Source organism: Chrysemys picta, chromosome 14, assembly GCF_011386835.1.
Source record: "Chrysemys picta bellii isolate R12L10 chromosome 14, ASM1138683v2, whole genome shotgun sequence".
Classification (NCBI taxonomy): domain Eukaryota; kingdom Metazoa; phylum Chordata; order Testudines; family Emydidae; genus Chrysemys; species Chrysemys picta.
Window position 1 is genome coordinate 43020051 of NC_088804.1, and position 25951 is coordinate 43046001.

The 25951-nt window shown below is 57.5% G+C and overlaps 1 protein-coding gene across 1 annotated transcript in view; it reads left to right on the forward strand.

The window, feature by feature from the left end:
- Window positions 1-25951, forward strand: part of WWP2 (WW domain containing E3 ubiquitin protein ligase 2) — an 83578-nt gene that overhangs the window by 8580 nt on the left and 49047 nt on the right. The window contains 5 exon segments of the mRNA XM_065567679.1: window positions 1231-1378; window positions 1706-1827; window positions 11622-11822; window positions 11825-11899; window positions 12873-12969. Of these exon segments, the coding sequence (XP_065423751.1) occupies window positions 1231-1378; window positions 1706-1827; window positions 11622-11822; window positions 11825-11899; window positions 12873-12969 (643 nt within the window).

Below are 25951 nucleotides of genomic sequence, written 5' to 3' on the forward strand. Positions count from 1 at the left end.
CTGGGTTCTAGTTCCTCCAGTCAGCAGTTCTGGGCTCATCTCTCTGCCTTCCCTGGACTGTTTCCTACCTCTCTGGTTCCCCTTCTCTCTCTGGGTGTGGCAGCTCCCAGAACCCTCTTCCCAGGAGTGGCTGCTGCCTGCCTTCCTGCAGCCTTCGCAACTGCCCCAAACACTCCTCCCTCTTCCCAGGGAGTGACTGCCCTTTCTCAGCAGCCCAGTCTGTAGCCCACTGCCTGGCTTTACAGGCCCTGCCTGTTCCTGCACCCATGAGCCTCTCTAATTAGCTGCCTCCAGCCTAAGACTCCCCTGTTTGCAGCCTAATTAGCTGACTGGGCCCACCTGGCCCACTCAGCTGTTGCCGGGCTAGTGTGGGGTGGGGTGTTCTGTAACTAGGTGTCACCAAGCCAGTAACCAATGTGAACTTCTGAATCCTTGTAAGTCTTACCATGGAGAGACAGGAGCTGGCATCTGGCCCGTCAGCGTCACTCATGGACTTCACCCCAATGGGCCAGTGCAGCAGAGTGCAGATTAAAAGATGTGTTCTTCCTGGTGCTTCCCCCCGGGTCGGGGATTGGCAGCCTCGTAGTCCCAGACATGTGGAGAGTCGGGGGAGGAAGGATGGGGTCTTTCTGCGGGCAGAGGCAGAGCCAGGGAGGCTATCTCTTGGAGGGTGCATTCCCTATCGTCAAACCTTCAGCCTCTTGGGGCTTCCTCTGAAACTGGTGCTGGTGAATGGTGCCAGGCTGGAAGGTCTCCCTGCATGTCCAGGCAATGTGAGCCGTGGGAGTTGTCTGGCTGTCTGCCCAGCTTTCCCCTTCTCCCTCTGTCCCCGGGCCATCACCGGTGGATGCCTTGGTCTCCTTGGCTTTAGGGGAGGTGGAGTGTGTGCAGAACTCTGTTAAGGCCACCAGGGGGCTCCAGATACCTGGAACTGCTTCCCTGACTTCTGTCTGCACTTCTTTTCACACGGCTCCTGTTTTTTATTCCCTTTTTAGGGTGCCCTTCAGGGTGGGGGGATTTCTGGGTCCCAGGCTGGGGGGCCTTGCCTTTCCCTGGTCTCCAGGACATGTCTGCCTGTCTGGCCCATGAGACCCGGCTGCCAGTAGTAAACCTTGGGCCCTGGTTTCTTGGGCTGGCAGCTGCTGTGTGGCATCTGGGCCTCTCTGGGTGGGGACAACTTGCATATTGCCTACAGCTGCGTGACTCTCTGCCTCTTTCCCTTCTGCCTAGTTGTGTCAGTGAAACCCAAGGTGCACAGCCGCCAGTCCCGGATCAACTCCTACGTGGAGGTGATGGTGGATGGACTTCCCAGTGAGACCAAGAAGACAGGGAAGCGGATTGGGAGCTCTGAGCTGTTCTGGAATGAGATCCTCATCGTGTAAGAACCCCTGGGGACTCCAGGGGGTTGGGGCTAATGCAGGCACCCCAGAGCTGGCACTGAGCTCCCTACTTCTGCACTGGGTCGTGCTGCGTAAGGAAGCCTGGAACGTTTGCCACTGGCTGGCTGGAAGGGGCTTAGGGTGCACGCTCAGGTGTGCATGTGCTGTGCTGGATGGAGAAGCTAGTGGGGGCCTGGGTGTCCCAAGGGCCTTGCCCTGGCCTCTTCTCTGCCCTCTGTGCCTGGCATGCCTGGTCCTGCTCTGCTAGCTTGGCATCAGAGAAGCAGGTGGGGAGATGACAGCCCTCCTCTTGGTTTGCCTTCCAGGAACGTCACAGCTCAAAGCCACCTGGATCTGAAGGTCTGGAGCTGCCACACCCTGAGGAACGAGCTGCTAGGAACAGCTTCCATCAGCCTGTGTAACATCCTGAAGAAGAATGGTGGGAAAAGTACGTATGAGTGGAAGCTACTCTGGGGCCCTGACGCCTGGCCTGGCCTTTGCTTTCTTCCTGAGCCTCATTTCCCTGTCTGGAGAAAGCAGGGAGCGGCTTGTCATGGGGGTTGGGGCCTCCTCAGCTGCTGGCATCGGGCAGCGGCATCTGCCTCCCCATGGTGCTACCATCTCACCAGCCGGGTCTAGCTGTTCCTGAGCTCACTCTACCTCGAACCTCCAGCGTGGTCCTGCAGGATTTCCTGCCTCGGTAGGTGTGTGCCATAGAGAAGGGGTAGCTGAATCCCTGGCCCCGGGAGAGAACAAGGCGTCCTTGTGTGAGGCTGGGCGGGCCTGTCGGGCGCTCGGGGCCGGTGTGTGATGGAAGCCATACCCTAATTGGCCAGGGTGCCACTGCCGGCAGGGAAACACAAACTTCACAGCTATTTGCTGCCATTTGTGGTCACCCGAGTGTGGCCCGTGGTGGTGGCGGCTGCATAAAGACCTCCATTCAGGGCCTGGGCTGGGCTAGCGGCTGCGTGGGGCAGGAGAAGGTTTGCTCTGTCTCTTCCAAGCAAAGCTCTCAGCCTCTCTCGAAGGACAAACCTTGCATTGAGAGCCGAGAGGGGCCTCCTCTCCCCCGAGGGAGACGGCGCTTAGCCAGGCTCTCCCTCATGCCAGGGGTTAGGCTGAGTCGCTCCTGGGCATTGCCAGCAGTGAGTGTCCCCAGCACACTCCCTGGGCAGCGTTGCCAGGAGCAGGCCCATGTACTCTGGATGGGGTTGGAAGAATCACCAGGGGCTTTGTGGGGACCCTCTGACATGCCGGATGCCCGTGTCCCTGTCCCCCATGCATGGAGCTGGACAGTGCTGCTGTGCTGCGTGTGTTGGAGATGGCGGCTTGGTCTGGATCTCAGCCTGGCAGGCCCGACCCACGGTCCCCAGCTGCCCGTTCGGCGACCAGCCAAGTGCCATGCATGTTCTCCTGGAGGTGCTGTCTGCTCCCGCCCTACCTGTGCGCGCCCCTTTGCAGGGGCACAATCAGCCCTTTCAGTGGGCTGTGTCCCCAGGGGGCCGTGTGGAAAATGAATGGAAAAGGCAACTGGCTGTTTTTGCTCATACTGAAAAAAGTGTCCGATTTTGTTTCCCCCCGACCTAGTGGGCTGTGAGGGGAGGAGTCTTAAAGCTACAGCGCACAGCTGTGTCTGCAAGGGGCTGCCTGGGAGCTGGAAGGTGCTCCTCTGAACACTGGACCAGAATGGAGGGCTCCAGGGCTCTCCCCCTGCAAGTGTGGCTTCCCTGGGCTGAGGTTCCCAGGGAGTGCAGGGCCTTTGGAGAGGGTCCGGGAGTGAGGAGTGGGTGGGGACAGGGCGGATCCAGTGCAGAGTGGAATAGTGGCCACGGGGCTGCCCCTGGGTCTGGGCACTGAGAGCCCTGCACCAAGTGGAGTTACTCTGGCTGTTTGGCGTGGGGCCCAGGGCCAGCAGGCGTCCGCATATGAGGGTGGGGATCTGAGCTGGTCACACTTTCCTCCCACAGCCTTCCTACGCGGTGACCTATGCTCCCGGCCCAGTCAGTCCCACTGGCGTTCCCTAGCCGTCTGACACAGCCCAGGCCAGGGGTTGCTGTACTAAGCCCAGCCCACAAACCAGCCTCCCCCCAGTGGAGATGCTGAAAGGACACTCCGCTTGCTGCCACTTGTGCAGATCTTCGCAGAACAACCCTCCTGGTCCTTCCCTATGTGTCTAGGTTAGCAGCGAAATAGTGAACTTTATTGCCATTTCAATGATCATTATTAGGCTTCAGAGTCAACACACCTCTGAGATGATTAGGGGCCCTTCACTCCTCTACAGGCTGTCCTATCCGTCTGTCTGCAGACTTAGGCAGACATCTGTGATAGTCACCATGTGGGTGCAAAGCTTTGCCAAGACTTTTTATAAGTTACTGATACATACTTACAACCTTAACTGTGTCTTAAAGTCTTTGGCTGGGTGTTTCCATCGTTTTTATTAGCTGTCAAGGACAAATGTTGGTCCCCCAGCTATGTATTCTCCAGCAGTATGTCAGCGTCATTCCCCCTCAACAAAGGCCATGGCAGCATGTCTAGGTCTCCTGCGTGCTGGGACTGTGCCCAAGCTCCCTCTGTCCCTCCAGATGAGTGCTGTGAGCTTCAGAAACTGTAGGAAGAAACGGGCTTGTGTCTTTGGCAAAGAACCCGCCGGGCCTCGGCTTTCAGGCCTGGCAAATGGAATCCATTTGGCGCTAACAGACCAGGCTGTGTGAGAAATGAGCTTCCAAAATGGGTTCCTTTTCCAAAAACCTCATTTTTCAAACATGCTTCTCTCCCGACTGCCTTGGCAGGTTCCTCTGCAACGCTCGGCACGGCCTCTCCTCTGGCACGGCACGGCTGCGCCACAGCAGCCGGGGGGACAGAGCGCTGGGGAAAAAGGGCCTAGTCATAGAAAACAAGTTGCAGCCTTCTGTGGAGCTGCTCCCAAGGGTCCTTTAAAACCGCTAATTTACTACGGCCTAGCCCCCTGCCCCAGGCCTCTGCCGCTGTGCTGGAGAAGAGGCTCTTTGTTCTGATGCTGTGGGGACTCGAAGGTGCTCTGCTGGTGCTGGGCAGGAGGAATGTCCCCGGGTGGCCTCGCTTTGGAGGCTTCATGGAAGCCGATATGGGGCCATGCCGCCCCCCCGCCCTTGTGTTTGTTCAATTCACTGAGCTGCGGACAGCAGGGCAGGCCCTGGAGTGACTCGAACGTGTGAGGCTGCAGCCTACAAATGAAAGCTCTTGTTTTTATTGCTTGCTGCTCAGGTTGCAAGTTACATCAACAGGCTCCTGTTTCTTGAGTGGCACCATCTGCCAGGGTTTTACAGCTCCTGCAAAGCGCGCTCTTTGCTTTCCGTTCTGCACCTCAGGCAGAACCGCTGGAGCCACAACCTCAAGGAATTCTTTCAGGAAGCCAGCAACAAACCCCCAGGCCTCTGGGAAGTTGCAGTCGACCCCTCCTCATGAATGTGCTGTCAAAGGAGCTCGCTGAAGCAAAGGCTCTTTTAGCAGAGAATCATAAAAGCAAATCTGTAGCCTGCCTGAAATGAATGTTAAACAAGTCGGCTCTGTCAGCGCCTGTACAATAACTTTGTAAACGCTGCTGTGCCAAACCAGAATGCCCCAGTGAAGGCCTTCGCTGAGCTTGCTTTGCGTTTCCTTCCAATTCACTCCTGTTCCGCTCATGCTGCAGAGCTAATGGCCAGTGGGACTAGGCTGATATGCAGCTAACCCTGCTCCTCGGTGCACATCCTGGGCAGGGCCCAATTCGCTCTCCTGCATGAAAGGCCCCGCTCCCATCTCTCTGCCTGTGGGCTGCAAAGTGAAGGGGTGCCGGAGGGCCAAGTGCTGCCACTCTGGTATTGGCCCTTCAGTCCCCCGTTCCTCTGTCATGCACACGGCTGTTCAGCAGGTAACCAGCTGCATCTTCTGAGGATGAGACGTAGGGGCTGGGTGCTTTACCTTTTGCTGCAGTGTTTTAGGAGGAAGGATGCAGGGCTCGTGGATGATGGCCTCAGGCCATGTCTACGCGGCAGTTAAAACCCTGTTGCCGGCCCAGGCCAGGGGCTGTTTAACTGAAGTGTAGACGTTTGAGCTTGGGCTGGAGCCTGGGGTCTAGGACCCTGCCAGGTTTCTAGAGCTGCAGCCTGAGCCGGAGTGTCAATTAAACAGCCCCTTAGTCCCTGGAAGCTGTCTGGGCAACCACAGACTTCAGGCCTGTTGTGACTTCAGATCTCACCTGGTCTCCATGGCCCAACTTTGTCCCTGACTCTCGCGATTCCTGCTCCCCGATTGCCATCCTCTATGCATGGCTCCTCCCCCACCTGTGCCAGGTCTCTTACACTTGACTAGTGCACACCGTTGTCGTTATCTGCTGTCCCTTGCCATCGCTGCCTGCACTTGCACACATGGGGCCAAGGCATTTTCAGGGCTGGGCCCTTGGCCTTGGGGTTTGCCTCTCCCTTTGGCCTGACAGAGGCTGAGTTAATTGCCCCTCAGAGTGCAGTGTGTAAAGCCCACGTGTGAGGCCTTCTCGGTGGCCTAAGGCAGCGGTACTCAGACCTTCGTGGTTCAGGAGCCAAATTAGCGATCGGCATTACCCAAAAGAGCCATGGTCGGGTGAATTCATTGTCATTTAGTGTCCGACTATAGGTTTAAACAGTCGGACGGGGAGATATTTAGAGTTTATGTATATTCTTCTCACAGCCAAATGACTGACCAAGAGTTGTTGTTTTACCCACTACAATTGGTTAATAACCTAGTAAAAGCCTCCTGGTTGGTTAATAACTTCGATGGGTTAATACAGGGGTTGCCAACCTGTGGCTCCAGAGCCACATGCGGCTCTTCAGAACTAACTTGCCGCTCCTTGTACAGGCCCCGACTCCGGGGCTGGAGCTACAGACGCCAACTTCCCAATGTGCCGGGGGGTGGGGGGTGCTCACTGCTCAACCCCTGACTCTGCTACAGGCCCTGCCCCTACTTCACCCCTTCCCCCAAGGGCCCCACTCCTTCCTGCCCCCTTCCCTGAGCCTGCCACGCCTCGCTCCTTCCCCTCCCCCCAGGAGGCATGGGGAAGGAGGGAGAGGTGCTGATCAGCAGGGCCGCTGGCAGGCGGGGCAGAGCTGATGGGGAGCTGCTGATGTGTTACTGTGGCTCTCGGCCGTGTACGTAGGTAAATTCTGGCCCTTCTCAGGTGCAGGGTGGCCACCCCGGGTTAATAATTCAATCCCAGGGTTTTAATATCATGCTGTGAAGAGCCACAGGAGACCCATTCAAGAGCCGCTTGCGGTTTGTGAGCCTCAGTCCGAGTATCGCTGGTCTAAGGGATTTAGACCCATTTTCCATTCAAGTGCTTGGCAAGCTCAGCCCATGCCGGGCTTTCCCTGAGAGGAGGTGGCTGGGTCCGGTTTGATTACACTGGAATTGTTTTAGTTGACGTAGGTCTGAGCTCGCAATGGCAATGTGATAAGCACACTTGAAGATGAGTAAATAGGCAGGAAACCCATGTATTGGAGGCTCCTGTCGGAAGGTCTCTGTCTACATGCGGGTTGGACTAAGCCACCTTCCCTGTGGAGAAAAGGCCTCCAGTAGGAGCCGGTCCCGCCCCAGCCCTGGTGGAAAGTTTTGTGATGCTCACGCCAATGAGCTGCGTCAGATGTGTGCAGTGACCAGAGCTCCCTCTGGGTGTGGGCTCAACGCTGGAGCCTTTATCACACTTGCTGCTACCAGCTTTACTTCTTGGAACTGTAAATCCCCTTAATGGGCTGGGAGGGAATTGCCAGCCAGCCCTCACTAAATGGGAGTGCTGATGCTGTGTGCAAGGCACTGGGAGCAGCTGAACTGAGACCTTATTCAGGACCTAATCACCCCTGGCCTCCTCCCAAAATACTAATAACCCCTCTGACATGCTGCTGCTTGCTGGGACACAGGCTGCCTTTGTGCTCACCCTTTGAGGGGACCCTCTGTTGGTGCAGCAGCGAGGTCCCTTTGTGCGTCCCGTGTGCCGAACAGGGACAGGGAATGGAAGGTTCGACTAGTGTTTATTTTCTTTAAAAAAAAAAAAAAAAAAAAAGGCTGGGGTGGAGGCAAGGAAGAGGAGGAGGCCGGCTGGGAGGTTCACATCCTCCAGTTGGAGACACCTTGTCTTTGCTACTTGACTAACTTCCCCCTTACGCTGAGACAGCCTTCACAATGAGGGCTTGTGTAGCCCGCAGAGCAACGTGCGCTTTGCTGCTAGCCGCTCACAAAGGAGCGAGCCTGGAGCGTGCGGGGCAGGCTTTCTCCATAGCTTGAGGGAAGCAGAGTTCTTATGGCAGGCAGTGACCGGTGAAAAGGGGTTTGCTGTTTTCTGCAGCACCTTCCATCTGAGGATCTCAAAGCACTCTGCATAGCCTAATGAAATGGTCTCCCCTGGGAGGCTCCTTTGTACAGATGGAGAAAGTGACTTGCCCAAAGTCATGCAGGGAGTGTGCAGCAGGGTCAGGAACGGAGCCCAGGGCTTGTGACTCCTAGATCTGTGCTTTACCCACAGGAAGATTTTCTGCTCATACTAAAAGCAAGCAGTTAGGAAAGGATTGTTCTGAGTTGAGGGATGCCAGTCGGCTACATAAAAACTTGAGGTGGTGCGTGCACAAAATTTGAGAGAGCATTACTCATCCTACTGCCCCATAGTGCCTGTCGCCCCCCACTGGCCCCAGGGAGCTGAGAGTTACAGAAAGTCTGTCAGGAAGGTGGGCCAGGAGACTTGCATGCAAATGGGGCCGATCTCAGGACTGGTTGCCTCCAGCACGTGGCGTTTGTGGAAGCCTGTGCCATAGCCATGGTGTAAGCACGGGTCCTGTTACTTCTCGGCCTCAGAAGCGCCCGAATTGTGCATGGCAGAGTGGGTCAGGAGAGGAGGCTGGCTCAGTCTCAGACCAGGCTGGCCTGTTCTCTGCATGGCCCTCATCTGGTCAGATGCAGCTAAAAGCCTGGGATTCCTCGGCAGACACTGGTTCTGTTGCAAACAGATGTGCTTGGAAAGCCCTGCGAAGCCCAGGCCTCCCCCTGCCAGTGGGACCCCTCTCCTCAAGACAAGTGAAACTGAGCTGGGAGCCGAGTGCTCACAATTCCCATTGAAATCCATGGGTGCTACCGCTGCTCAGCTCCTCTGGAAAGGGGGCTGCCGGGTAGTTCGTGCACCTGGCAGGGGAGGCCCCGAAGCATTTGTTGTTTGGCTCAGGCTTCAAGCCAGTGAGGAACTCCTCCAGTGACTCCCCAGATCTCCCCTTTCCTGGGTGAAGCCAGAGCAGATCAATTCCAGCAGCACCCACCAATATCTCCTGAGCTGGCTCCAGTCTGTCCTTGCTGTGGTCCACCGTCAAGAGTCACCTGGGAACGTCTTATTCCTGTTTAGCTTTTCTGTTGTGCCCACCGTGGGGTCAGTCACGGTTCAGACACTGAGGGAGTGACATCGCCTCCCCAGAGCTCACAGCCTGATGCACTCCACAGGCAGCACTGCCTGCGGCACTGGGAGGTGATAAACCTGCTGCTGCTTTGCTCTGTCTTCCAGTGGCTTGTTTCCTTTCCCTGGCTGCAGGGCTTGGCACTTAGTGGCACCAAATCTCACCCGATGCCCTCGCTGCTCTCTCCTCGCCACCTGGCTCTCTTCTCCAGAGGGCCACCCAGCTTTGATGTCCTCTGCAAATTCCACTACAGCTGCACTGACAATCCCCCAAACACCACCAAGCAGCTGCCCAAGGCGCTGGACCTGAGCGTGGCTGGGTGGTGAGAGCATGTCCTCCCCAGGATGGAGAGTGGCTGCTGTTACCATACCTGTGATCGCTTTACTACCATGCGATGCAGCGTTAGTCTCTGGGAAGCTGAAATCCTCCTGGCCTGAGCTCCAGCTAGCCGGGGCAGCCACTGCCAGGTGCATTGCTGTTGGGGAAGAAGCAGCCCCAGGGCTAGTTTGAAAAGCCCCAGGCCCCTCCCAATCCAACTCCGGAGCTGGGCATGGCCTGGGGCTTGCTGGTCTCGCGATAGCCATTGACAGCGCTTGAATGTTCTGGAAAGGGAGGAAACAGACAGGGACCTGGTTCAGTTCTCAGCTCTGCCGTGGTCCACCTGTGTGACCTGGGCAAGTCATGTGATCCCTCTGCCTCCATTCCAGCTTCCCAGACAAGGATAGTGGTGCTGGGAGGATGGAGGTGAGGCTGCTCGTGGGCGAGCCATGGAGACATCGGGCAGCATTCAGCCCACGTGGTGGACCTCTCAGAAAGCTGACCATGGGAACGCGGCGCTCGCACGCGAACCGTTCTGCACCCTGAGCTCCAGCAGCTGTCAAAGGCAGGGAGCGCTGCTGGTGAGAGCCAGGCTGGAAGCCCAGGAACCAGCAGGCGCCGCATGCGGAGCAGCTGAGAAGGCTTCTGCCTCTCTTAGCCCCTGCCAAGCTGCCTCACTTCTGAGCTGGAGACTGGCTGTCGGGGTACCAAGGAAACAAACGCGATGAGTAGTGGTGTAGAATAAAAAAATTATTTGAGCAAAGTAGTCGGGAGGCATCTGGGCTGGTGTCCCGGGCTGGGGCAGCCAAATACCTGAGGCCTCCTGTGTCTTAGCCGGGTGTTCCAAGCTCACTGGCCATAGCTGGGCATTGTTGTTACTATCAAAATCCTGCCCCGTGGCCGGGACCTGGAGGCTGACTGTCATCTTGTCCTGGCTGGTCCAGTTCATCAAGAAGCTCCATAGTTTGGCAGACTTTGCAGAGGCGCGGCTAGCCCGCTGTAGCAGGGGTTGTGGGAATGGGGGTGGGGTGCACAGCTGCCGCCTACCGTGTGCCTTGCTTTGACTGGTGCTGTTAGCCCCTCGCTCTCACGGGCACCATGGATTCTTCTTGCTGGTACGTGTGTAACGTAAGGCTCTGGCTCCGCCTTGTGATGGGGCTGAGGGGATCTGCCCCAGGGGCCCAGAGGAGCAGGGCTCAGCTGGCTGACAGGCCTGTGTGTGAGATGGAGCAGAGCCCAGTTATAAGGGACGCTAGTGAACGTTGGTAGTTGCATGCTGTTCTCTCAGCCCCTGCTTTGTGCCTCCGCTGGTCGTTCAGTTTGCTAATCAACTTCCTCTCCCCTGTTCTTTTCTGCCCGGGTCCCCTGGCTCTGGGAGGGGAGAATGGAGAGCTGTGTTTTCAGGTTAATAAGCTCTGGGCGAGGCTGAGGTGCCGTGCTCTGTGCCTGGCCACATTGTGCCTGCTGCAGCTGGTGGGACCTCGTCAACCTCCCAAGAGCCTTTGGCTGTCAGACGAGGGGGGAAGCAAAGCTGCAGGCCTGACGTGAGGCCGAACTGGGCCCTGCAGCCCCCTGGACCCGCGTGCTGTGCTCTGTTTCTAGTGTGCCCCTTGCTGGGGCCGGGCAGTCTCCAGAGGCTTGTGGCCAGGGTGGGAGCAGCCTGGTTCCTGTGGCGCTCAGCAGAGCGGGTCCTTGGGGTTGAGGAAGGGGATTTTCTTTCTCCACTTGCCTTGTCAGTCTCTTGGGTGGGGAGAGGGTCCAACCCAAGGCGCTGCCGTCCGGAATCCTCCAAAGTGACCGCGAGGGGCCCTCTCAAATCTCCCAGAGCTGCGATTGGCCGGGCACGTGAGGGCCATTCCAGCACCCTGGTGACTTGATGTGTGCAGCCGTGGGATCGTTCCATGTTCCCAGCCACCCTCGGCCGCTCTCTTCCCCGAGGTGCCAGGCCTTTGCTGTCTGAAGGAGTTATGATTACAAGCAGCTTAGCAGCTGGAGCCCTGCGCTCCGCTTCCACCATCTCCCACACTCCCGAGATCCTGTCTTCTGTATCGAAAGCCACTGGGACCCCGTCTGGCCAGTCTGCCCGGTGGTGGTACAGTGTGGCCTGCTCACAATGGGACGTGTACTGGCTCCGGACCCTCAATCATCGGGAGGTTTGGACAGTGCAGGGGGAATGGCCCTGCCTCCTATTGTGTGGGAAGGAAGAGGCCATGGCCCGTGGGCTGGGGACAGCCCTTGGTGGGAGCTGAGGGTCTGGCTTGGTGGCTTAGTGTTGCTGGGGCACTGGTTTGGTGTATATGGGAACTGGACCAGAGCCAACCAGTGTCCCGGCAGCTCCTGGCCCTGCCGGAAGCTGAGGAATTCATCTTTTCCTCCTCCTGCCATATGGAGAGAGTCTAAACCCCCATGGTGGGGCAGGGTGTGGAACCTAGAATTAGGTGAAACTTTTCAGGTAGTGGTGACTGTGGCTTGTCTCTTTCTCCCCATCCTTCCATCTCCCCAGTGGAGAACACGCAGCTGACCCTGAACCTGCAGACGGAGAACAAAGGCAGCGTTGTTTCAGGCGGAGAGCTGACGATTTTCCTGGACGGGCCGACTGTTGATCTGGGAAGCCTGCCTAATGGCAGTGCCGTGACAGAGGGTGAGTGCCGCCCATCTCCACGTGCAGGCCGCTGCTCCGAGCATGAGGTGGTGAGTGCGGGCGGTGGGGGAGGGCTGAGATCACAGCTGTAAGGACTTGTGAACAAACATCTGAGAGCCAGGAGCCACCTCCTCTCCCAGGTAAGGCCCCCAGCTCAGCCTGTTAGAGCGCCGTGCAGTCTGCCCAAAGGCTTGGCTCACCCTTGTGCTGACGGATTATCCCAAGAGCTTGTGGAAGTGGCTCTGCCCGGGAGGGGAGCTGTGGGATCTGCAGGAAAAGGTCTCCTCCTCCCCCAGGGAAGTGAAGGGTACAGCTGTTTTCTGGGCCCTCTGCTGCTGCCTGGGCTCTGCATCCCCTCTCCCATCTCTCCTGGGCCTTGGGAGGCTGCGATGGGTTCGCTGTGAGCCTGGCCCGTCAGGGCTCCCTGTGGTGGGAGGGAGCAGAGTGGGATGATGCCTGGCAGAGTGAGGAGTTCAGCAATGCGTTGGTGCGTTTGCTATCAGGGCGTCTCGTTCTCTGTCACGTGCTGCGCTCGTTCAGCCCGCTCCCTGCCTGACATGAGCAGGGCTTCCTTGCGCTGCAGGATTTTCCCTGGGCTGGTGCATTTACTGGCCACGTGTGCCGGGTTCCGAGCCACGGCGAGATACAGGTGGCCTGAGAGAAAACCATTGTACGGGGTGGCCTGAGAGCTTCGGCTTCTGAGAAGCCTGGAGAAGTGGGGGCTGCAGGTGAAGACTGAGGAACTCTGGCAGAGCTGTGTGCGCAGAGCCCAGGGCTGGCAGCACTGACGCTGGGGAGCCAGGCCTGGGGCGAAGGGGCGTTGGCAGAGCGCCGCTGTGGAAAGTAGCCTAACTCCGCTGCTACTAGCCCCCATCCCTTGGGCCATCACTCTTCCAAATCCCCTGCAAGGCCCTGTGTGGAGACCCTTGGGGTATCGTGGGGCCTTGATACACCGTATCAGTTGCATTTGCAGCATGAGGGGCAGGTGTCCCTGCACCCCAGTGTGCTGGGCTGTTCTCTCTCCAGATTCCCTCGTTGGGAGGCAGCCAGCAGCCCACGTGTCTCCTAGCCTCTCACACTCCTTTCTCCTTTTCCCGCTTGTTTATTGTCCAGGGTCCCAGCCGCCTGGGAGGGATCCCAGCTGTATGGCTCTGGCTACAGAGAGCAGACACCAGCCCCCCAGCACAAACTGCTTTGGAGGTAGATCCAGGTAAGGGCCCCTCACTGACGACACCTGTTGGTCCCTTGATGGGAGCAGGAGGGGCTGGGTCTTGGATTCTGTGCAGGAGGCTGAGAAGTGAGGCTCTGCTGGAGCTTACAAAGGAGACCATTCAGTGAGCTCACCAAAGAGCATGCAGGATGTGTGTGGAAGGGAGGGGCGGCCCTGGCAGGGCCAGCTGAGGGGTGAGCGCAGAGATGCCCTGGCAGGGCCGGGTGGGGGAGCTGCCTGGCAGGGGTGAGGCAGACAGGAGGTGGTCGTGGGGAGTGGAGGCTAGGAGTCTGTCTGACTGGGACGGCTGCCTGGCAGGGGAGAAATGGGTTTATTGTAACCTGCCTCCGAGGAGGCTGTAGCCAGGAAGGAACCTGCCTCTGACACGCTGTGCAGATTCCTCCCCATGTACGCCCCCTCCCCTTGGTCCAGCCTGGGTCTGTTCGAGTGTTAGCCCTCTAGGTGCCCGTTTGTCTTTCCTATGCTTGTACCGCACCCAGCACAATGGGGTCCCAGTGCCCTGTGGGCCTTGGGGCGCTTCCCCAGGAAATGCGGAAGGCTGCAGCTGAGGGCAGCTCGGTCTGGTTTACTCCTGCCCGGAGTTGGAAAAGGGCTCCAGCTGCGATCACCCGTGCTGGCAATGCCTCGCTGTCCTGCTCTGACCTCGGCGCTCGGCTCCAGACAAATTATTTTGTTTTTACTGCCCAAGAAGTCGTTTTTTTTCTTGCACTCCAGTGGCCAGGCCCTGCCAGGCGGCTGGGGGTGCTGAAGTGAAGTGGCTCTGCTCTCCTCTCACTCACACCGTGCCCGAGGCCAGTCTGGGGCATGTCGATGTGCTGGCACGTGTGCAGCTTTGGCAGAGGAGGACGCAGAGCAGTGAGGGCGCACTGCTGGCAGGCGGAGAGATGCTGTGGACGGGCCTGCTCCTTTGGTCCCCTCTAGCAGATCTGGTCAGCTGCCCGTGTCTGTCTCGGAGGCCGAGTGCAGCGTTTGGTTCCACACAGTAGGATGGAGGCCTCTTGGCACAGTCTAGAGATCCAGAGGGGGAGCATCAACCCCTGAGCTCCGCTGGGAAGAAGCCGGCTGCATCCTTGTGCAATGTCTCCATTTCCCTGGCTCAGGGTGGGCAGGAGGTTCCCCGTGCTCAGCTCCTCCCCTGCTGGCCAGTGGGCACAGCTGCCAGGGGCAGGCCAAGGACCAGCTTGATGTTCTCAGGGCTCGTCTCATCTCTCCGTTGCTTTGCTGTTAACGCTTGGGCCACTTGCTAGTCCTTTATACCCCCAGATGATCCTCCAAGCCAGTCTGACCCCATGGGAACGACCCCAAGCTGCTGGGCAACCCACCGTCCCCCTGTGGAGTCTCTCCCCCTCCTTCCAAACCCACTCCTGAGCAGTGTCTTCTCTTGGCTGCCCCTTCATCCCAGCCTGCTGTTCAGCCCAGCCGCACCCCCTGCTGCAGTGTCACTCGATGGGGAAAGTGGCGCCGTCTGAGCCCTCCCCTCGGCCGATAAGGTTTCCTTGTCTGGAGCAGCAGTAGTGGGCTCGGCTCAGCCATGCCTGTATTGCTCGGCGTGGTCCAGTGCCATCAGCACTAACCAACCCTGCATCTAGCTAAGACTGAATTGTAGGGAGGCAGAACATCGTTACCCTCACTGGAATTCGGGCAGTAAATACCGCAGCTCTCACGAGGGATCTTGAATGAGCACAGCGGGCAAAGCCAACAGCACAGCACCTCCCCACATCCTGCTGGCTGAATTGCTCACACTACTTCAGCATCTTTGGAGGTCTCCTGTCTACACGCTGGGCAGGCCACGCAGACCCCAAGAGGAGAATCGTGTACAGGCAGCTAATGCAGGTTCACCATTGAGCACTAGGCAGGCACATGCAGCCACCAGGCTCACTTCCCAGCTCTAGACTTGCCTTAAGGCAGCACTTCCCCCTACTCACTGGGATGGACCACCCACGCCAGGGGGCTAAACACGCAGCCAACCCATGTCTGAGGCCTGGCCACCCGGAGTCAAGCCGCCTGCAGCCCTGACAGAAGAGCATCAATCTGAAGACCATGATCACCGCCTTAGCCTCCAGCCTTGTGTCCCTGGCTATGGAGCCCAGCCCCTAAAGCTTCGACTCCAGACAGGACTCTGGAATTGCTCCACCCTCATGGAAGAGGCAATGGCAGAGGTGTGAGCACCCTCCTCACCGCTCCTTGGAGCCCATGTGTACTCAGCACATGGAGAAGGACGAGAGGAGCCTGCCCTGAAGGAGCAAAGAGCTCAGCACCACCACAATTCCTTTCAGAAGCCCTGTGTTTCTAAGTGCAGGATCTGCTGGCTCACGCGGACAGAGCAGCGCCACCCTCATGTCTCAGCTGCCCTGGTGGGAGGTGCTGGGATTCTCTTCTCTGAAGAGACAGGCCTGTAAGCAGAACATCTGTAGGAGCGGCTGGACACCAGCCACCAACTACAAATCTACGTAGATGTTAAATCCAACCCCATGTTGACAGTGTGACACGTCTCCCAGTAACCACAGCTCCAAAGCGAGTAGCTTCTCCCCACTTCATGCCGCTCCAGAAGGCCGGCACGTGGCCCCAAGCCAGGGAGAGGATGGCCCAGTGCCGCAACAGGACACTTCCAAAGGAAACGAGCAGCTGCTTTCCCTCCTCCAGCCCTGGTCGCTTTGCTTCTCCTGCCCTCCCTGCATTTTCTGAGGGGCTCCCACTCAGGCCGCACCCAGCCTGGGCAGTCTGCTTTCCGCCCGGCACAGGAGCCTGCTGCCGCTTGAATCAAGGCAGCGGGCTGGGGCTGTCCAAGCTTCAGGAGCTGTTTGGAAGGAGCCCCTGCAGCCTGGGTTTGCATTGGTTTATCCAGTTACACACTGCTGGATTCAAAGGGAAATGCCAGGCTCCCTCCACACACACATCACTCCAGCTGAGGGAAACTGCTCTGGCTGTCGCAGGCCAACCCCTGGCCTAGCTCTCTTTCGAGGGGAAAGAAACCGCTCTACAATGGGCCCAGAGAGGAGCAGGCCAGGTGGCCCTACAGCCACTGTTGTGCTGCCCCAGAGGGGAGCAGGAGAATGCCTTTGGGCCTCACGAGGAACCTCGCTGCCCACCCCGTGAGTGTAGGAAGAACTCTTGGAGTCATGCGGGCAGTTCTCTGAACACATCTGCTCCATGTGCAGTGCCAGTCAAAAACGGAACAGAATGGTATGAACCATTGGGAAAGGGACAGATAATGAGGCAGAAAATATTGTAATGCCACTATATAAATCCCTGGTACACCCACACCTTGAATAGTACGTGCAGCTCTGGTCGTTCCATCTAAAAAACGTATCTTTGAATTGGAAAAAGTACAGAGAAGGGCAACAGAAATGAATAGGGTTATGAGAGAGGTCTATAAAATTATGACTGGTGTGGAGAAAGTGAATGGCGAAGTATTATTTACCCCTTTATCATGACACATGAACCAGAGATCATCCAATAAATTAACAGGCAGTAGGTTTAAAACAAACAAAAGGAAGTACATCTTCACACAGTGCAGAGACAACCTGTGGAACTCATTGCCAGGGGATGTTGTGAAGGACAAAACTATAATGGGGTTCAAAAAGGAATTAGCTACATTCATGGAGGATAGGTCCATCAATGGCTATTAGCCCAGATGGTCAGGGCCACAACCCCATGCTCTGGGTATCTCTAAACCTCTGACTGTCAGATGCTGGGATTGGATGACTGGACGGATCACTTGATGATTACCTGTTCTGTTCGTTCTCTCTGAAACACCTGTCACTGGTCCCTGTCAGAAGACAGGATACTGGGCTAGATGGACCACTGGTCTGACCCAGTATGGCCAGGAGCTGGCTGGACCCACAGGGAGCTGCTGGAAAGCGCAGGGATCTGAAATATCCCTATGGCCCCCACGGATTTAGAGTGGGCCCCTGTGAGTGATTCACAGGGAGATGAGCTGCGAGAGGCAGGAGACCCCAGAAAGGGGCGGAAGGGCAGTGCTAGAGCTGTGGGGCTGCGATGGAGCTGAGAGCAGCTCTGCTGGAGCTTGTCCACCCAGCTCAGGTACTGGGAGCTCTCAGCCTTGCATAGATCTGACTGTTGCTGGCCACACCTGATACCCTGATCACCGGGCTTTGCCCTGGGGCAAGTGGGGGGAGAGACTCTTATCAACAAAGTAAGACGGGTGGAAATGGCAAGGGTGCCACGTAGCCTCCTGTGGGAGAGCTTGGCTGTACCCGCCCTGGCTGGTGCTGGAAGGCTGACTGCTCCCGTCTGGGCATTTGCGTCTGTCTGGTGTCCATGCTGCCACAATGAGTCGCACGCTGCTGAGCTGTCAGGGACTTGGCCTCCCTGGGAGCCTGAGCCAGATTCTTGAGTGCAAACAGCTTCACACAAGCCAGCGTTTTTCAAACCTGCTGAGCCTGGATGTCCAGAGACGTGCCGACACCTCCTGCTTGCAGCCTTTGAGAAAAGCGCTCACGTGAGCACAGGCGAGCTGCCCGGAGAGTCGGTGGCCCAGGGCACCATGCCCCGGGGCTCACCAGCCCTCCAGAACAGCCTACCTCGGGCTAGGGAGAACAAACGTGAACCTCCAGCTTGGCCACTCGCTCCACTCCCAACAGCTAGGACACAGGGTCTGATCCTGGGCAGAGAACTGTCGGCTCCAGCCACACCAGGTAAAGCATCCGCTCTGCAATGGTGAATGCGCCAGCGCCCCGACTTCACCCAGCAGCCCGGGAGTGACTTCTGGGCTGTTTTGATTTCTCTCCCCACTTTTTGTTCAGTATTGCGGCCTGCTGCGATCCGCCTCGGAGGGGCTGCCTTGATTCCCGTGTGTATGTGAGAGCAGGGGGGGAGTCCGCAGTGGGAAAGGCTCTGTTTACTTGTCAAGTGGGCTGGAGACCTCCCTTAAAGACAGGATGGGAATAAAAGGGTTAGTCTTTGCTCCTCAACAATTTCTGCCGTGTCTTCTCAAGGGAAACTGCTTGGTCAGGGCTTCCTTTTCTTCCCCAGCACAAATGGTGTCCTGGGATTTGCTGGTAAACTTGGGGCTAGGGTGTGAAATTCCACAGTGAACTGTGTGAAGAGAATAAAGAGCCAGTCATTTGCGCTGGCTCGGAAAGCTGGTGTCCTGGGTGTGGGGGAGCTGCTGCAAGCCTGGTGCCCTGTGAGCGAGGGCCTGAGGTGGGGGTGGGGGAACCGGTAGCTGTTACTCTCGGGGTGTTGGGGGGCAGGAGGCTGCAGATTGCCAGACGGTACGTGACTTAATCTGGTCGTGGACATGTCACTCGCGTCATGAGTTCTGGTGCTCCCAAGGGCTTCTCCAAGCTAGGCTCAGGTTTTGCTATACCTGCTTTACGAGGGCTGACGTCTTGCCCTCTGATTAGTGATGGGCAAGTATCTTCTTGTGAGGCCAGTCGTTGCTCAGGTAATCTAGAGTCCAAGCCACTGGGTCACTTGCCCTAAAATGTTGTCTAGCCTCCCTTGCGCTGAATTCTACACAGCGCTGTACGTGGCCCCAGCACCTTACAGAGCACAGGACTTCACAGTGGGATATGGTAGCAGAAATGCCCAGCAGAGCTTTGAGCTCAAGGCTGCAGTCCCGGAGCAGGGGGGCGATAGGCTGTGGGCAGCAGCAGCTGGGTAGAGCATTCAAGGCTTAGCATCGCCCATTCAGACAGACAGCGATGACTGGAGGGAGCTGTGAGAAGAGCACTGAGGATGGTCAGGGGCTGGGGGGGAGAGATGTGGAAGGTGTGCGTGGCTCTGCAGTGGGGGGATCAGGAGAAGTTGGGTGGAGATGAGGTGAGTATTAGGAAGGCTTGCTGCGCGTGAGCTCTGCAAGGCTGTGGAAGGGTCTCCAAAGCGCGGGCTGGGAGCCCCATCAGGGGACACTAGCAAATCTAGGGAAAAGGCCAGCCTAATGAACCCTAGAGTCTCCTCCAGGTCCTGCCATTGCACAACCTCATGTGGCTTCTGGGCTGAGAGCGTGCAGAGGGACAGCCTCACATCAGCAGCGCAGATCCCGCTTGCGAGCAGCGCTCTCCTGCGGCCCCGGCTGGGCTGGGAGCAATTCTGCAAGCTGTGAAACCTTCCGAGGCCAGGGCATTTTGCCTTTGTTTGTTCCAGGTGGACCCAACAGCTGAGACTTGGGCTAACCTGAGAGCCGGGGGTTTAGAGCAGTTTGCAAAGGGCTGCAGAGGCGCTTTCCGGGCATGGCCACTTGGGAGGACGAGTGGCAAGGCAAATAGCAGCCTTGTCTACACCACCAGCTGGCTGCCCCCTGCTAGCCCTCGTGGGAGCCCTCGGGTGGGCAGCAGTCCAGCTCTAGCTGCCATCCTCAGCGCCATGCGGATTAAGCTGGCTCTGAGCAGATACAATGAATGTGGTGCTGGAGCCAGGGAACAGGCAGTGCGCAGGCTCTCCATAGCGCCAATCTCAGGGCAGGGGAACCCCGGTATTGGGGGGGTGGGAGAAGGGGGCCGTAGAAATCTAGTGTGGAAGAGGTTGGTGTGTTTGCAGCCCTGCTGCTCCATCCATGCATGCTCTGCCCGACGCTGCCCTGAGCGTGAGGGTCCGTGTGAGGGAGGCTGGAGAGCCTGTGCACGTGGCATCCTTTCCCAGCCCTCTCAGGATGGGGGGAGGGGGTTTCCCTTCTCCTCATTTCATGATGCTGCTATGGGCAATGTGCTTCGCTCTGCCCTGCAAACAGGAGGCCTCTGCCTCTGTCACCACCTCCTCCCTGTTTTCACGGAGCCCAGAGGAATTTCTCAGCTGTGCGTTTCAGGTAATGGCTAACGGCTCTGGGTTCTCCAGAGCTGCCTGGGCACCAGGTCACTCGAGCCGTCCTGGCATAGTGTGCCTCATGCCTGGCCGGAGCAGTTCCTCCGGGGCACACTCTCTGCCCTTCTGTCTCCCGTTCAGCTGCACCCTCTTTCCGCAGGCGTGTCTTCTGTGTCGGGCTTTGTGTCACCCTGCAGTCCCTGGGCTGGGGCCATGGGGTCGTGACCACATTCAGGGGGGAGGGGATGAAATGACAATGTGCTTGGAGGAGATGGCACCCGCTGAGTGGGTTTAACAGAGGGGCCTAGACACAAGGTTAGGGACTGAGTCCTTACTTCTCTGGGCCTGCCCTTGCAGAGCGGGCGAAGGCCGGGGCTCTGTCTGGGAGCTGGCAGTGTCCGTTCTGGCTGTCTGCTGCCCCTGCTCTCTCCTGAGCTCCAGTCCAGGAGCAGTCCGGGCAGAGCGGGACGTGGGGGAGTGACTTGGTTTTGCACAGAAGGGGGTGAGAGCCTGCCGCAACTCCCCATGCGACAGGGTGTCTGAACGCGTTCCTGACTCAGCCCGGCTTTGGCCTCTCCTCCCCCGGGTACTGGCAAGGCTCCGAGAGTCCATTCCCATCGAGCTCTGCCTTGCTTTTTCCTGCTCCTATTTTAAGTGTTGGTTCCCAGCTGCATCTCCACCACGTGGCCGCAGTCTGTTTGTTTCCAGGCCTCTATTAAAAGACAGTGCCCATGTGGGAGCGCTCGTAGGAGGGCTGGGCTGGCAGGCTGGCTAATTCGGGCCTGGTAACCCCGTGTGGCCTGCTGGCAGCCTGGAAACATCCTGTTTTGGTTTCTAAAATCTCTCTGGGCTGCTTCTAGCTAGTCTGTATTGAGAAGGGCCCAGCGTGCACCTGAGGCTGCCTGCTCCAATGGGTCCAGCCTGTGCGGGGAGCGCCACCTCCTCCCTTCCCCCAGCTGGGCTCTCACCACAGGCTTCACTGTTAGCTCTGGGTAGGACATGTCCCTTGTCCTCGCTGCCACCTGGCTTCAGAAGGGAAGCTCCTTTCCAAGAGACTGCAGGGAGAGGCATTGACTCCCCTGGAGGAAGCGGGGAGAATGTTCCTCTTGGGGCCAGAGATGTCCCCGCAGTGCATTGAGTGCAGTGGGTTTGGTCCTTAGCCCTTTACAACTGGCCCTCGCTCCATCAGAGCCCAGGCCCTGAGCTCAGGCCTTGCCTAGACCAGGGTTTGGATTTGAGCGGTTTAACAGGTGTTAAAGGAACACTGCCTTGTCTACACAGTAGCTCATGCCTTCCAAACACTAATCTAGATCAGGTCTCAGTTTCCTGTGTTGGGTGAACCGTCCCGGCAGCCCCCTTGGAGGTGGGCAGCTGGGGAGGCAGATTTCTCGGGGCACAAGGGGTCAGAGCATTTCCCCCCACAGCAAGGGTGCCCAGATCCCTATCTTGCCCGTCAGCAGGGAAGGGGAGTTCCTTCTCCGCCTACAGGAGAATTCTCTCCTGAATCCTACCATGCTGGAGAGAGGCCCCAACCCAGCCTGGGTTCAGGGGGAGCTTTTTTGGGGGGGCGGGGTTGTAATGAGAATTGTGGCCAGAGCCAAGGCTTTCTCTCCAGGGCTGCCCCATGGGAGGAATCGTGACTGGTCAGAAATGGGCCCAGCTGCTCCTGCTCGCGTTCCGACCCATCCGTCTGCTGGACGGAGCCGGCTGCTCTTATCAGTGGCTGATTTCTCTGTAGCAATCAGTTTCTGCTATTGCCCACGTTTCCCTCCTCCCCCCTCCCCCCCCGTTCCAGGGTCACGCTCAGCTGCTCCCCGCGGGGAGCAAGAACGGAGCGACTGGAAGCAATTGTGGGCTTGTCAGCGCTCATGTGGGGCACGATTGATGTGGCCCTGTGGCTGCCAAGCTGCCTTTTCCTCCCCGACCCCAGCTCTGTGCAGAGTCCTGAGCTGCCAGGACAGCGGGAGGGTTTTGCCCTTTTAAGGTGATAGCTTGTCTGGACTCTTTCCTCTCGGTGCTCCCCACCCTCCCTGCGGAAGGGGCTGCTTCAGCAGGGCTCATTTGGGAGCTGTGCACTGCCCTGTGGTCCTGAGATGCCCGAGCTAGGTGGGGGAGAGTCTGGCTGCTCTGCCCATCCCTGTCCGGGAGGTCGGGACAGGGAGCTGTTCTCTGCCTGAGGGGTTCTCCCTGCCCCCATTTGCAGAGCTAGTGTAAAACATCTTCTGAATGCCAGGTTATTTCCACGAGTCAGTGATTCCTGGTTGCTCCCCCCAGCCTTAAATAGACGTGCCTTCTGAGGCAACCAGAGCCTTCCAGGCTGCTCCTTGCCCCGGAAGGAGGACTCTGTTTCTTGGTGGCTGCTATCCAACTCCCCTACCAGCAGGCCCTGAGCTCTGCTCCACCCTGCTCCGACATGGGCTTCAGCCAGCAAGGGTGAAGCAGGTCCTTTTCCTGAGGGTCTCAGTGCTCTTCTGGGGCACAGAGCGGTGAAGGCACCCTGCACCTAGAACTGGGGACCCAGTTTGTCACCAGTTGCCAGCAGAGCTGGCTCGAAACTTGGATTGTGTCAGTGCAGCCCAGGGTTAAAGCTTGCTTAGGAAACGTGGCAGCTGCCAGTGTTTTGCTCCTGCTGGAGGCTGCCGCTGGCACATGGGTCTCTCCCCCCGTAGCCAGGTCAGTACAGACCGGATCCCCTAATCATGTTTGTGTAACTGCTTTGGCCGGTTCCCCTTCCTCCAGCTCTGTGCGGCCAGAGAGCCCAGGGTACATGGCTTTGCATCCTGCTGCTGCTCCATGTACATTGATTAGTGTTACATTTCTACTGTGGTAGCACCCAAAGGCCCCCTGGGTCCTGGACACGCGGCATTGTGTGCCCTGGCCACTATCCTGCTGAGGGCCGTGCTCAGAATGCAGTGACACCAAAGGGGTTGGGCAGCATAGCGGATGTGATGGCAGCAGAGCTACACTGTAGACCCAAAGTGAACCAGGAACTGGACATGTGTGTGCCTGTGACAAGATCCCTGTTGCAAGCCGTAGTGTAGACAGGACTTGCCCGAGGTCACACTGCAAGCCAGGAGTGGAGACAGTAATAGGACCTGCGAGTCCTGACTCCAGTCCCTTGCTCACCCAGGAGCCTGGGCAGAGTTGGAGACAGATCTGTGGCTTTGCGACACACACACATGCCTCCCTCTTGGCTGGCCAGCAGAGGCATTGTTCCACTAAGAGACTGGCTTCCTCCTTAGCTCTGGTGCCCTGTCCACGCGATGATCTGACCGTCAGCCCCTGTCCTGCTCTCAGGCAACGGGTGTGCCTAGATTCAAGGGCAGCTAGTCTGCCCTGCTCTGTCGACAGGCCTCTTCTCCAGCCTCTTCTCCTGATCTCCAGCTCTGCACCTCCCTGAAACGAAGCTGCCAATGCATGTTAGCGCGTGAGATGGGGAGTGTTGGCTAGAAGGCAGAGGTTGATGGCTTAGGTGTGTCCCAGCCCACCGCTGAGGAGGGGGTGATCCCGTGAGCTGTATGTAAGTATTCCCTAGGCTCTGGCTCCTGCAGCGCGGTGCATCCCACCCCTCCTGGTGTGCACGGCCTCTTTGCTTGTGCATGAGATTTTAACCTCTTGATTTGTGCGGAATGAAGACGACCGGCTGTTCTGCAGAGGTCTGTGCTGAGAGCAGAGGGAAGAACTCTGTGCCGGGGAGTTGACCAGCCATGTGTAAGAGCCCCCCATTTCCTCCAGTTGATGTTAATGCTGGTGCTCACTTGAGGTTGAGGGCCAGGGGCTGCAAATAGCCTCTGGGTAGACATGGATCAGCCTGATAATTAACTGCTGTCCCCAAACTGCTGCCAAGTGTAATGGGGTTTATGAAAGTTATGGAATGAGATAATTAGCATATGCCCCTAACTTGAGCTTAAATGAGTGGTTTTACGGTGAGTGAAACATCAGCTGGCAGCCCTGGAGAACGAAGCCCGGCGTGTATGTAGAGAGCCACAGCACGGCAAGCTTCACGTGCGCACTGCCCTGCAGCATGGCCCATCCCGAGGGGCGGCTGCTCGCGGTAACAAGGCAGTGCCGTCTCAGGGCCTGAGACCCCCCAAACTCCTCTTACAGAGGGGCCCCAAACATCCCGTAGATGGGAACAGCTTTTCATCCCGGCTGAGCTCAGGCAAATCCAGATCTGTCTGTAGGAAACACTGCAAAACCTTCCTCTTGAAAACCCCTTTCCACCCTCTCAGCACTGCCCCTTCACCCGAACAACCGCAGGGGCTTGGATGAAATCTAAAATCCCTCCCCCAAGCAGAACTTTCCCCCAGAGATGGCGATGTGCCCAAGAGCTCAGGGAGGCTGGTTGCAGGTGCTCGGATACCAGTGGTGGGCAGCAGTACAATCCCGGTAGTATAAAATGGGCGGAGAGCTGGGCTGGGTTCAGGATGAAGACTGAGAGGTGAAAGCTTTGTAAGCCATAGCAATGCCCTGAGGCGCCTAATGCCCCAGCAAGTGTGAAAATCAGAGGGGGTCCGATATCAATAGGCACATTAAAAACCAGCGTAGTTAGAAGAATGTTAAGGTTGCAAAGTCCATCCCTCAACCGGAATGAAGATTCCCAGTGCTACCTTAACACTCCCTCGCATACATATATGTTAGGATAGTCTTGAACTCCATAGTCACACATTAGATTCCTAGAAACGTGGGACTTGGAAGGCCCTCGAGAGGCTTTCTAGCCCTTTGTGCTGAGACAGGGCAAAGTATTAGCTAGACCATGCCTGGCTCGTGTTTGTCTAACCTGCTCTTAAAAATCTGATTCCGCAGCCTCCCTAGGTAATTTGTCCCAGTGCTTAACCACCCTGACAGGAAGTTTTTCCTGATGTCCAACCTGAATCTCCCTTGCTGCAATGTAAGCCCATTGCTTCTTGTCCTGTCCTCAGCGGTTCAGGAGAACAATTTATCACCCTTCTCTTTATAACACCCTTTTATGTATTTGAAGACTGTTAGCATGCACCCCCCCTTCTCCAGACTAAACAAACGCAGTTTCAGTCTTTCCCTGTCGGTCCTGTCAGCAGGGTTTCAGATCCATAGCACAGACCTCTCTGCGTGGCTGGTGCAGCCTGAGGGAGGGTAGTGAGCGGGCGGGCAGCAGCGGCCTCCCATCCCTGTTCAGATCCTGCCCTATTCCCATCCCCATTCAGTCACCCCAGCCTCTGGCTCCCCCATCCCTCCTGGGGCAGACTGTGCTGGCTGAGTGCCTGAAGCCAGGTATCGCCACACCTCCAGCAGCTGCTGCAGGAGGAACTGCATCTCCTGCCCACAGCTCAGCCAAATGCATGACCTGCAGGCTGAGATGCAGGCAGGTGTCACAGGGTGTGTGTGTGTGTGTGTGTGTGTGTGTGTGTGTGTGTGTGTGTGTGTGAGACAGACGTGAGATGTGACGCTGGAGGAGGGGCCTTTCCGCTTCCTGGAAATTCAATATGGCCAACAACTCCTGTCTGAGACCAGCCTTCCAGTACCCCAGCGCCCATCCAGCCTGTCCCCTCCTGCAGGGGGAGTGGTTGGCACTGCGATTCCAGTCCTGCAGTCCCGTTGTCCTTCCCTACTCACCTGTGGCTGGTGTGCGGTGCTAGGGTTCTCCTGAATCGCTTGGCTCAGCCCTCCTGTGAGACATGCCATGTTTTCTTAGGCTGCACGTGCTGGAGGCTGGAGTCCTCGAGTGGGAGGCTGTTCAGTGAGTGAAGTTGGCTGGCCGTGCCTACACACTCTTTGGGAATGGGAGCATCTCAGGCATAGCAGGGGGGAATTGTGCCCACAGGGACAGGGGGACTGAACTGAGCCTGGGGAGTCGCTGCATGACTGGGGAGAGGTGAGATTGTCTCTAAAAATGTCACCACCGCTGGTAGGGAGAGTCCTGTGTCTAGATCTGGCTTGGGGACCAGGACCAGATCCAATCCGAATTCAGGAACAGTAGGACTCTCCAGGACCAAATAACCAAGTGTCTCTCAGAAGAGACTTGGATTATTCATTAATACGCCCATTAGTGCAAGGTGAGCAGAGGCGTGTGGAACTGAGACCTCTGAGCCCCTAATGCCCCGCACCAAAGCCCCCACGCTGTTTCTCCTGGACTCCCCATTGCTGGGACTTGGGCACTAGTGGCCGAGATGTGTCTGGAACCAGCGTGTCTGCCTGCCTCTGAGCTGGGTGCTCTGGG